The sequence below is a fragment of the Clarias gariepinus genome, chromosome 5 (genome assembly GCF_024256425.1).
Source record: "Clarias gariepinus isolate MV-2021 ecotype Netherlands chromosome 5, CGAR_prim_01v2, whole genome shotgun sequence".
Lineage (NCBI taxonomy): Eukaryota > Metazoa > Chordata > Actinopteri > Siluriformes > Clariidae > Clarias > Clarias gariepinus.
In genome coordinates, this window is record NC_071104.1 from 6,893,014 (window position 1) to 6,903,681 (window position 10,668).

At 40.2% G+C, this 10,668-nt stretch overlaps 1 protein-coding gene across 2 annotated transcripts in view; it reads right to left on the minus strand.

Moving 5' to 3' along the window:
* The window catches only part of tmeff2a (transmembrane protein with EGF-like and two follistatin-like domains 2a), a 115,472-nt gene extending 107,462 nt beyond the window's left edge, over nt 1-8,010 (minus strand). For both annotated transcript variants that reach the window (XM_053496824.1, XM_053496823.1), the window contains exon 1: nt 7,467-8,010. In XM_053496824.1, the coding sequence (XP_053352799.1) occupies nt 7,467-7,644 (178 nt within the window). In that variant the 5' untranslated portion in view covers nt 7,645-8,010. The remainder of the gene's footprint in view (nt 1-7,466) is intronic.
* Nucleotides 8,011-10,668: the final 2,658 nt, after the last annotated feature.

The following is a 10,668-nucleotide window of genomic DNA, read 5'->3' on the forward strand; positions in this document are numbered from 1 at the left end:
CACATGATGTGCAGGGTTAGACAAGAAGGTTTAACAAAAAACAAATGCTTTCATAAACTCACTAATGCACAACCCATTCTACTTTAACATCACGTTCTTTTAAGCAATAATCACTCTTTTTTCAGTCTTAGTTCTAAGACTTTTTTTTCTGTCTTGGTGTGTAATTAATTATTTTAACCAGCCATGGCAGCACTGTCAGTAATTAACGAAACACAATATTTGTTTTAAAATAAAACTTAATTCATATCCACAAACAACTGTGTTCAATATTCCATAGACCATATAGTCCAATAACAGTAACAATAACACTACAGGTCTTCAGCTAGCTAGCAAAAACACTACAGGTCATCAGCTAGCTAGCAAAAACACTACAGGTCATCAGCTAGCTAGCAAAAACACTACAGACCATCAGCTAGCTAGCAAAAACACTACAAGTCATCAGCTAGCTAGCAAAAACATTACAGGTCATCAGCTAGCTAGCTTAAAACTACAGGTCATCAGGTCAGCTAGCTAGCAAAAACACTGCAGCTCATCAGCTAGCTAGGTTTAAACTCCAGATTATCAGCTAGCTAGCAAAAACACTACAAGTCATCAGCTAGCTAGCAAAAACATTACAGGTCATTAGCTAGCTAGCAAAAACACTACAGACCATCAGCTAGCTAGCAAAAACACTACAAGTCATCAGCTAGCTAGCAAAAACATTACAGGTCATCAGCTAGCTAGCTTAAAACTACAGGTCATCAGGTCAGCTAGCTAGCAAAAACACTGCAGCTCATCAGCTAGCTAGGTTTAAACTCCAGATTATCAGCTAGCTAGCAAAAACACTACAAGTCATCAGCTAGCTAGCAAAAACATTACAGGTCATTAGCTAGCTAGCTTAAAATTACAGGTCATCAGGTCAGCTAGCTAGCAAAAACACTGCAGCTCATCAGCTAGCTAGGTTTAAACTCCAGATTATCAACTAGCTAGCAAAAACACTACAGGTCATCAGCTAGCTAGCTTAAAACTAGAGGTCATCAGATCAGCTAGCTAGCAAAAACACTAAAGGTAATCAGCTAGCTTTTTTAAAACTACAGGTCATGACCTAGCTATCTGGAAACTACAGATTATTAACTAGCTAGAAAAAACACTACAGGTCATCAGCTAGCTAGCTTAAAACTACAGGTCATCATCTAGCTAGCAATAACAGTACAGGCCATCAGCTAGCTAGCAATATCAGTACAGGCCATCAGCTATCCACATAGCTAAAACACACTCAACAACTGCCTAGCTACAGTATAACACTACAGGTCATCAGCTACTTATCTATAAAACAATAGGTCAATATAACTATCCTGTTATAATATACATGGTTGATATTGAGGGAAAAAGTACAAAATACTGCCTTACGTATATCACACAAATGTGTTAAAGCTGTTTTCTAAATGTGACAACCTGGTAGAGGAATCCATAAAATATTCTCTGCAAACATGCATCACATGCAAAGAGATTAAACCAAAAATATTTCACTCAGGTCAATTACATACTGTAGGTTACGCTTCATGATTGTGTGCCACACCTTGATATGGCAACAACAACAGTGTGTGTTACTTGTTCCAAATGCCACCACTTGTTGCATTACACATAAGCTGGAGAGTGAGTTTTACTAAGCTAATAAAGTAGTGTGTATTTTCACTTTAAGCTTGAAGTGCAGGGGAAAATCAGACGTGTCGTGTAAGGACAAAACACCACAGCTTAAAACTGAAACGATGGTCGACTGCTTGTTAAGCATGCCATTCCAGATTTATTCTCTGTTTGCTGTTATAATAAGCACCGCTCTTCTCTCCTCTGAAGGTTTTCCACTAGATTGTGGGGCGTGGCTGTGGGGATTTGTGTTCATTCAGCTACAAGGGTCATTAGTAAGCTCAGGTGCTGATGTTTGAATGTCAAGAAGGTTCCAGTTTCCAGTTCATCCCAAAGGTGGTGATTTAATGGCACTCTCGAGTTCTTCCACATTTTCCAGCCATCAAATACCAAGTCTTCACAGAGCTCGCTTTGTGAGTGGAGGAATTGTACTCCTGGAATAGGTTTGTAGTTTTAGTAAAGTCGAATTGTAAAGCAACATCACAGGCAAATACCAAACGTGCGGTTCAAACTTTTTAAAGCAAAACCACATACGTATGTGGTGGGGTGCACAAACTTCTGGTCATGAACTGTTTCTTTTCTGAAAGTCCAAACATGATAATCATAATGTGTAATCATTAGTTTTCATTAGTCTTTTATCTAGCTATCTAGCTCATTATACCGTGCAAAAGTCTTATTTCTTCATATTTTGCATCTAAAGATCCAGACCTTTTTGTGTTTTTAATCTAGTCTTGAGGAATAGTTCTCCAGGCTTCCTGCAGGACTTTTATGTCTCTCATTATTTTCAGTCCAGTCCCTGTACCTGAGCAGGTTCAGATGAATGTTTTTGGTTTGTTAAGCCACATAATGACCTATAAATCATTCAAGCATCTACAGTTGCATATACAACTTATGACATGAACCTGTGAGAAACCTTTGAGACCTGTGAGATGATGACAGATGATCAGGATGGTGATTGGTATACTGCTGATGCTAAATGCTGAGTGTTGCTACATAAACAATAATTTTTTTAATTGTATCTTTAGGCACTTTGCAGCCTGTTAAACAGTTAAACATTTGTTCTCTTTTCCTTAGTTTAATCTACGTCATTTAATTTTACTTAATATGACATAATGAGGGGGGGATCAAGACTTTGGCACAGTACTGTATATCAATATGTTATGTCAGGTACCATTTTTAGCCTTTGGTTTCAAGGTAACCGAAGCTTACAGGCTATTTTCAGACCTGATATCATCAAATGATGGTAAGTCAAAGTCTACAGTAAGAAAGAAAATCAAGAAATACTGACATCGTGGTAGAGAGTGACAGTTTTATTGTGTTTCCTTAAACAAACGTTGCCTGTGAGCGGTGCAACAGATAGAGGTTTGCCCTATTGTTGTAAGGTCAGGTTTTTGAATTCTACCAATGCCATATAGCCAATTGTGTTTCTGTGAACATTAAAGCAAAACGGTGGACAAATTTCAGCTCATTTATGATGAAAAGGACACATAGCCCTGTCCTCCATGCGTGTGTTATGCAGCTCTTACGAGGCTGTACTAGCTGGCTCCAGGTCTTTGTTCTCGTTGCTCAATAGCAGTGTGTGATAGGTGGGACAAAAGAGAAAAAAAATAGGTGGCTATTGTAATGTACTCCAGGAACGCAAAGTTGATTTTTTTTTTTTCTGAATATGTGTATGCTTTAGTGGTTGTAGAAAACATTTTTAGATTCCTTAAACAACCATCATGAAAGGGAGCTTGAATGCCAAATAGTTCCTCGTGCCTGCAAGTTATATCCACATCTTGTTTCACAGAATATAAAATTTATTATGATGTTGTCTTCCAGGCTTCTTCTATTATGGGTTCTCAGTTGTGAATGGCCATCATTATGGCACTGTAAAAAAGCCAACGGCATGATATGTTGCCAAAGCGGGACAAAACGAAGTCGGAAGAACCTGCTGGTGGGGGTGTGTGTGTGTTCGATATAGAGCATCGGTTTGCACTGCAACAACCGGTCAACATATTGGAGAACAATAAATCAAAAAAGAACGTGTGACATCAATGGAGGGTCGATAGAGCGATGCTTCTTCCATCACGCAAACATTTTCCCTATTTTTTAAAAGGTGACACGTTAAGGCTTGGGGACCTGAATCTCGCCTCAGGGACGTGTGCATAGAGTTTGCATATTCTCCCTATGCTTTGTGGGTTTCCTCCAGGTACTCCGGTTTCCTCCTACAGTTTAAAGACATATAGTGTAGGGTAATTTGTCTTTTCCAATTGTTCGTAGTGTAGAATTGGGTGTGTGAGTGGAAGCGTGTTGCCCATCCCAGGTGTACCCTGCCTTGTGCCCTGAGCTCTCTAAGATAACTTCCATAACACTACACAAAATAAAGAATATTGGAAATGAATGAATGATGCTGAAATAAGAATATACTGGCTTGCTCTTTCTTCTTTTGAGTTATTTTTTTCCCCTGTCCACTTTCTGGATGTGTTGGGATTGTACAGCGTCAAAGGAGAAGGTTTGGCAGCCGCTAGTTCTATACATATGCCAAACAGCCAGGTATCGAGGGACAGGGCTGATTGTTCTTTCTGCCCGAGGCCACTGTTTCAGCCCTGTGAATAATTAAAAAAAACAAGCTGGCCAGCATCAAATATTTAACAGGTGATGTTTATACACTGCTGTATAATGCATTATGGCGCTTTCTTGATGAAAAACAGGAAGTGTAAAGGATAGGGTTTGTTTTATCTCACAAAGGAACTTCGACTTTAATAATAATACTAATCGTAATGAAGTGGTTGAAAAGACAAATGAATCCAGAAAGCAAACAAAAGTAATGTTCAGGATTTTAGCCACTTAATTGTGCCACGTTTACTTTAATCTTATATAACAGATTGCCTGGCTGCATTGGAGTGTGTGAAAAAAACACACAAAAAAAAAAACAAGATGAAGGGGACATTTGGGGAAAAGAATGAAAACAAGAAAATGAGATGATTTTCCACTTGAAGGTCTTTGCATCTGCATCTAACTACATTCTGCTTATAAATCAGTCAAATCTTAAGGGATTAGTGCAGCAAACAAGCCGGGTCCTGGTAATGTAATATCACAAGTTTGCGAACATTAGCGCCATATGTTCACATTCACTGAATCAGGAATCTGTATTATGCTTACTGTTGTCCCGGTTAATGAATAAACTCTGAGCAAATCGTGTACCTCAGACTTTTACGGCTAAATTCGAGAACAAATTTCCACAAACACTGCTCAGTCTGCGGCTGTGAATGCATCATACATCCACCACAATGTCTGAACTACTGTAGAAATCAATAAAGTCCCGGACAGGGAGAGTTTTTTCTTTTTTTTTCATTCCTAAGTGTTTTTAAGAAGCTGTTTTATTTAGAAGGCAACCTAGAGAGGAATGAGTTATGGAAAAACCAAATAGATCAGTGATGTGATTTGCTCCATGCTTTGTTTCTGTGGCTTGTAGTTTGCTTGCTTTTCACATTTCCTGCTTACTCCTTGTCACCGGGACCTGTGTTAAGTAATTATAAAGCCTCAATTACGACAAATTAGTCACATCAAGTGAAGCGACTTCTGACCGTGTCCTAGTTATTATTCTTTTAACTGCTTCGCCCTTAGGCTGATTCACCAATGTAGGAGGCCTTTTAAACACTCACCTTTGGTCAGCAAAGTTGAAGCTACATGCATGATTACACTGCAATTGTGCTCAAATGATTTTGGTAATTAAAATAAAAAACTTGGCTTCAAGACCTTTTTGGAGTCGTGTACAAAAATGCGGCGAACCTGACCCCAAAAATGGTCGTGAACAAAGATTACAATTTTGCTGCACAGCTCAAAACAATAAGAATAAAATAATAATATACAGTAAGGAACATGGAAAAACCTTGTATCATTCATTACTGATGTCATCATCATCATCATCATGACCCAGTATCCCATATTTTACTCTTTATCTCAGCGTTACTATTGACAATTTACTTATCGTTAAAACCGCTACATGAAAGAGTATGATTTTTTGCAAAAAAAAACTTTTTTTTAACAATTTTTTAGTATTGTTCTCTCTTATATAATCTCAGAAGATAAGGCATCCCTACAATTTCCCCACAGAATCACTGTAATCTGACTAGTCCTGAATTTTTTTTCTGCTTTCTTCAACCTCTAAAAAACTTATTGACATTTTACAATTCCAAAACGTAACCAAGTCAGACCAAACGTTAACCAAAGCAATTTAGGTTTTGAACTTATTGGCATTCCAAGAACAAAATGGAGGATAGGAGATATGTGAGGGTTGTTTTTGGTGGTTCTGACCATACAAAATGAAAACATGACATTTGTTCAAACTCTGACTTTACAGCAATCATGAATAAATAAATAAAATATTTAGGTTGTAAGTGCACCTAGCCTCATCAATCTTTACAACCATCATCATTAATCATTTATTACTGTTATAGTTGTTGTCGTTATTCTGTCTACTAGAATTCACTGTTTTTTTGTCTATGAAAACGATAAGATCATGTGAAAATCCATTTAGTCAAATGTTTGCCTTTGTTCGAAACACTTGCAACTCACAACACTCAACAACAACAACAGACAATCAACGCACTGGGTTATTTCTAAGAAACAATTAGATAGTTGTGTGGTTTGTTATTTTGTTATTTTGACTTGTTAATTTATGATTTCACAGCATGACTCACATGCAAACATCACGCACATGATCTTGTGTAGGAGGGAAAAAAAACGCCACTATGAACAGAACGATTTAAAGATTTAAAGAGTTAAAAAGTGTTTCTGGTCCAAATCCCAAACAAGCGTTGATGTAAAACAGCTACAGACTGCCTTGTAATTTTTAATTAATGGATTCATTTCCAAGCCTGTTTTATTTGTTTATTATACTGTAATAAAGCATTTATTAACTTAAAATTGGTTTGCACTGCTGGGGGAAAAAAGAACGGTGCTTATGTTGAACAATCCTGTGAATATTAATCAGTAAGGCCCTGAACTCGGGGAAGCAAAGCGAAGCGAGCGTGAAACAGCATCCGGTGTGGTACAAACAAACAGGGATTATATTAAAGGCTATAAAATTACACTCAGAGCAGAATGAACACTGGCAGGTGTTGACCGAACACTCAAGCTGAGTTTAACTCTCTATACACTTCTTAAACCCTCACAAAGGGCTAAAGGCAGCACCCTTATTATTCCTAAAGCCTTCAGATTCCAGCCTCATCATATCAATGCACGGCATCACTGCTGTATCAAAGCGCACAATGTTTTCATGCATCCTTTTTGTTTTTTAGGGTAGTGGTGTCAAGTGCCTTCCTGGCTCCGATAAGGCGCACTCTAAGGGCTGTGTCCCGAACCGCATTGTCTATTAGGAGAGAGTCAACATTATGGCACATCTGTCCAATACAGATACACTTTTTTTTTTTTTTTAATGATTAAAAAGTAAGCAAGATTTAGCCCGGGTTTATTGGATAAGAAATCAGATAGGCTGGAGAAAAGAAAAAATAAATACTGCGTGTCTAACTGCGCGTAAAATGTAATTGGATAAGCTGTTATGCCTGTGCTATGGAATAATAACATAGACAGCGAAATGCATTAGAGATAATGAGATATAACGCATGGAGAGGTAGGAAAAGAAAGAGAATAATGGTTGTCTCGAAACCATTATGGATCAGGACGCAGGATGATATGGAGACGCGCGGTGCGGTGCGGAGCGGTGCGGTGCGGTGCCGGTCCTCTCTCTCTCTCTCTCTCTCTCTCTCGGCTGTGGCGCAGCACTTCCAGTATAGTGCGTGTATAAACTTTTGCAACCTTTCAAAGATGAGATAAAATTTTAAATACGCGTCTCTCACCCGAGCAGTTCCACCCGGTGGGCGTCTGGCAGTCGCTGAGGGAAGACGGGAAGGCGCGGAGGCGCTGCACGGGCAGAGTGGCGAGCAGAGAGAGCACCGCGACCCAGAGCCAGTCCCTGGCCGCGCGGCTCCATGAGCGCCGAGGCTCCGCTGTGGCCGAAACCGCCGCGAAACCCATCTCAGATTCCCCTCCGCAGGACCCTCTGAGGCCAAATCACGCGCCGACACGGGGCCATCTCCCGCGACCCATATGGAGCGCGCTGGGGTTTATTCGCGCAAAACTGCACCGGATCCGCCCGGAACCAAAGAAGAGAATGATGATGATGATGATGCTGGAGAGAAAGGAAAAGCTTGTTTGATGATGATGATTATATGATGAAGAGAAGAAGAAGAAAAAGGAGAAGTCCAGGTTAAAAAAAAAATAAATTAATTAATTAAAACAAGAACTGGTAACTGGAGCAAGAAGGCAATTCCATATCTCGGTCTGGGTGTAACATCCGCCGGGCTCCGAGGCGCGCGCACTTTACTTTCATTCCCACCCGCGCTCCCCGTTATAACCACAGTGACGCGCAGCGCGCGTGCAGCAGGTTTCCAGTGCGCTCCGGAGTCACATGGCAGCGCTCGGGGTGGAGCTGCGCTTCTGATTGGCTGAGAGGAAGAACGAGAGAAAGAGACACAGAGAGAGAGAGAGAGAGATGTGCGGGGGAGCGCGGGGTGTTCACGCCTAACGTTTAGACCTGGTCTAGATGAATTCATCACATCAGCCTGCACTGTCTGACTGGGTACAGCACACACACACACACAGTGGGAGAAATAAGACTTCCGCATATCATAGAGTATTTCATAAGAAATGTAATTCAGTATTTTATTTGTAGAAAGATTACTGTAAAGCAGCTCTATACAAATAAACTCACTCACTCTCACTCACTTTCTCATTATCAATACCCACTTTATCCTGTGTGTGTGTGTGTGGGGGGGTGTGTGTGTTCTGGAGCCTGTCCCATTAGACTTCAAGCAAGGCGCATGGTACACCCTGGATGGGGTGCCAGTCCATCAAATGGGCACACACACACACACACACGCACACACACACACACACACACACACACACACAAGCGCATTCACACACTATAGGTAATTTGAGAACGGCAGTTAACCTAATCTGCATGTCTTCATGAATTTAAGAGGAAACCCACCAATCACAGGGAGAACATTCACACTCCCCAGACACTGAAGCGGGAATCAAACCAGGTCCCTGGAGGTGTAAGGCGACAGTGATGACCACTACGCCTCTGTGACACCATAAATAAATATATTCAAAATATAAGTTTATCCCTTATAAGCAAGCCAGAGTTAATGGCTGATGAGAAATAAAATAAATACATTAAAATTCCCTGGAGAGGAACCCGACTCAAAAAGGAACCTATCCTTACACTGTTCACTTTAGGAGACCAGAGAGAGAGAGAGCCAGAGAGAGAGAGATTATTTGATATGCTCCTTGGCATGTAATGGTTTAAGACAAGGTACATTTTGTGCAGAGTGCAAGCACGGCTCCTACCTGTGATGGTATAACTAAAAGACAGAGCCAGAAGGAAACACAGACATGAGGCCATCCTGAGACATAAAGTGTCCAGCCGCTCGACCTTCAACAAAGCTGAGTTTGTTATGAACAACTTTTAAAATATTGACATGAATTGCAGCATTTCCTCATATTTCTGGCAGAGCACATGCCGTGTTTGCTTTAAAATCATTGTGCGCTCCAGTTGGCACGGACTTGACACATACAGTATAATACATAAAATCGGTTTTAGATAAAACTACAGTAGAGTTACTACATCCTACGTGTCAGCTCTGAGCCATCTCCTAAAGAAAGGAAGTCACAGACATGACACTTTTTTTTTTTCAATTTGATGCTTGATGCAAAAATGAACTGAAACTCTTGACCTGTATCTGTGTGATTTGTGTTGCATTGTTATAGGACCACATACGGTAACTGCAAGAGTTGGCAGGTGTGCAGGTGTTCCTATTAAAAGAGACACTGAATGTATATCCTGTACTGCGGGCACCTTTAGTACCTTTACTCTGGTCCTTTATAAGATCAACAGAGTGGCACATGAGTATCAGAGCTGTCTTACAGATACAAGGTTCTTTAATTTGATCCACAGGTTAACATCTACCTGGAGTTTCTGCACAGACTCTCCTCATGGCCGCCTGGGTTTTTTTTTTTATGGTGGATTCTCTGAATTCCTTTAATCTCTGGAAACATACAGATATGAGGACTGTAGGTCAGTGGTTAAAGTGTTGGGCCCCTGAGCAAGGCCCTTAATCCTTTACTGATCAGACGTAAAATGAAATAAAAATGTATTGGTTTGTGAAGGGTGCCCAATCATTTGTCTTTAGTAAGATCTTTATCGATCTGAAAGAAAGACACAGAAGAACATATGAAGCATCACACAGACGGTGAGCCGAGCTCAGGATAGGACCTGCGACCCTGGAGTTCTAAGGCAGCAAATTTTAGGAAGCATTCACTGTTTTGCTCCTTAAGTTAATTAAATAGCATTAAACATAGTTCCACCCTGTAGGTGTTTATTTAGTGCTACAAAATGTAATTTAATACTGAGAGAGTTCCTTCAACCCTAAATATGTTTATATAACATGTGGTGTTAATTAAATGTCGTAAAAATGTGTTCGACACCAAACAACTTCATTCGTCACTTCATCTTGTAAAACTTATAAACAGGTTCATGTGAGCCGGTGATGAGTGATGAGATGTTGTACATATCCTTGGCACACACACATATCCAAGTGGATATGGAAATGTGTTCTGCGAGACAGGACGAGTGTCACCGAAGGCACTTTAATGCAATAGTTTAGTCTAAAGCACTAATGCTCCTAACCGTGAATGGAATAGACCAATTAGCAGGATGGCATTTACATAACACTAATTGGTGTCTATTTACTTTCATTTATTGTTAGAAACATTAGGTAGTATCCACCAATTAGCAGAATGTTATTTGCATAATGCTAGCTTCCATTCAATGTTAACCAAATTGGGTTAAGCAGTTCCTGTAATAGCGTATTGGTCTGGCATGGTGTGTGTGTGTGTGTGTGTGTGTGTGTGTGTGTGTGTGTGTGTGTGTGTGTGTGTAAATGGGCATGCCACGAGGCCTGGAAGCGTCATTTAGCCTCACTCGTTCAAACA